At 48.6% G+C, this 2,008-nt stretch overlaps 1 protein-coding gene across 1 annotated transcript; it reads right to left on the minus strand.

The window, feature by feature from the left end:
• Positions 1-9: 9 nt before the first annotated feature.
• ZFP36L1 (ZFP36 ring finger protein like 1) lies at positions 10-2,007 on the minus strand (the record flags this gene model as incomplete). Its single annotated transcript, XM_006091038.2, has 2 exons — positions 10-719; positions 1,414-2,007. A coding segment is annotated over one exon (588 nt), but the record flags the coding sequence as incomplete, so codon positions are not given.
• Position 2,008: the final 1 nt, after the last annotated feature.

Below are 2,008 nucleotides of genomic sequence, written 5' to 3' on the forward strand. Positions count from 1 at the left end.
ATCCAACAGTTTTTTGCATTTTTTTAAATTAATTTTTCATTTTTTTAAAATAAAATAACCAAAAAAAAAGTGTAAAGTTACAAAAAATGTCGTTGAAGAATAATATATTAAAACTGTGGAAAAAAGGGAAAAAGACACGTCACAAAATTTTAAGATTAATATGAAGATCATAATTTAACATAAAAGAATATATTCTATGGATTTGTCATCCCGATAAATATGAACAAAATTAACAAAAAAAAGCAAAGTTTGGCAATAAATACGTTTTGATAAGTTAAATAAGCTTTTTTATATTGATGTGCAGTGACAAGCAAAAATTTTGCTCTCCAATTTCTGAAAGTTATATGAAGTTTAAAAAACCCAGGGAAAAAAGCATGGCGTGAGTGCTCTAAGGATAGACCTACGGTATTCTAGAGCAAAACCATTAAAGCTACGTCTACGGGAAATCGTTTTACACAGATATTGTACGTGGAATGAATACCATTAACTCTCACCCCTTACATGTTTTTTTAGCTTTTCTCTCACTTTTTTGTCATTTTTTTTTTTAAGATGTCACATATGAACTGGGGAACTTTAGCACCAAAATCAAGTCTCTCATAGTCCATCTAGCTTCCCCTTCCTCCCCACTTAAAAAAAAAAAAAAAAGAAAAAAATTAAATCACAAAGTCCCACTTATGTCACAATCTTCATCCACTTTTTCAGTCTTCCTTCCTGTAGACCTACGCGAACCCAGGCAAGATTAGTCAACAGAGGTTCGGGTCGGGAAGAAAAAGGTTTTGAATGTCAAGATAGGTTTCCCCAAAAACCCAAGTCTGGCAACAACTCTCCCGAGGGGGTTGGGGGGGGGCGGGGGTTACTGGGGAAGGGAGGAGGAAGTGTGTGGGAGACTGAAATAAGGGAAGGTGCAGTTGTCTCGCCAGTGGAGGGAGCTGCTGGTCTGGGTCCCCTCCCCCCCTCCCCCCTCCCCATGGGCAGAGGCTCCGGGAGGCCCACGGGTGCCCTCTGGCGCTGAAGAGGTAATGTAGTCACAGTGACAAAGTTAGATTACAAGGCACTAAGTTGCTTCTGTAAACTGTTACTGCTTTTTCTTTTGTGATTTGGCACTTAAGGCTTAAGCCGGGGGAGGGAAAAAGGCATCTACTGACAAATATGGGACTTGTCTGTTATGCATGGTAAGTGGGCTATAAAATCAAGGGAGGGGGTTTCAAGCCAGAGGAAGCTACTGACAAACTGACTTGTCCGTATGTTAAGGGTGGGAGGGTTAAAAGGGAGGAGAGGGGGGGAACATTCCAAGGTTCTAGGGGAAAGGGGTTGAGCTTAACCTTGTCAATGTAAGGGCTTGTAGGGTAGGACAGGGAGGTGAGGGTAGGGGAGGTAGGGATGGGGTGGAGTGGGTAGGGAGACCCTCCCTACCCTGGCTTAGTCATCTGAGATGGAAAGTCTGCTGAAAATGGGCAGGCGTCTTGAGTTGTCCAAAGTGGGGGAGTCTGAGCCACTGTGGCTGCTGCTGGAGCTGCTCAGGTAGCCCTCCTGGTCCGAGAGAGAATCCTGAGGGCTGGGGGGAGAGTCAAACATGTGAGGGGACTCGGACATGGGCCGGAAAAGGAAGGTGGTCGGGGAGCCACCCCCGGGCAGCCCCATGCTAGGGGCAAAGAGGCTCGCCAGCTCCTGGCTGGAGAAGGCAAAGGGGTTATTGGTGCCGTCAGGCAGGGTGGGTGAGGCCAGGAGGTCATCGGCGCTCAGGATGGGGGGTGGGGTGATGGACGTGGGGCTGTCCAGCAGCCCCGTGGCAGCGGCGGTGGCAGCGGCACTGGGAAACCCAGCAAAGCTAAAGCTATGCTGGAGGCGGGGACGGTCGGCGGAGAGGTCCCGGGCCCCGGCCAGGGCGCGGCGCTCCTCGGCGTTGTGGATGAAGTGGCAGCGGGGCCCGTAGGGGCAGAAGCCGATGGTGTGGAAGGTGCGGCACAGCTCCGTCTTGTACTTGGGGTGGCGGGTCAGGCTTCGGAGC

The sequence above is a fragment of the Myotis lucifugus genome, unplaced genomic scaffold (assembly GCF_000147115.1).
Source record: "Myotis lucifugus unplaced genomic scaffold, Myoluc2.0 scaffold_85, whole genome shotgun sequence".
NCBI lineage: Eukaryota > Metazoa > Chordata > Mammalia > Chiroptera > Vespertilionidae > Myotis > Myotis lucifugus.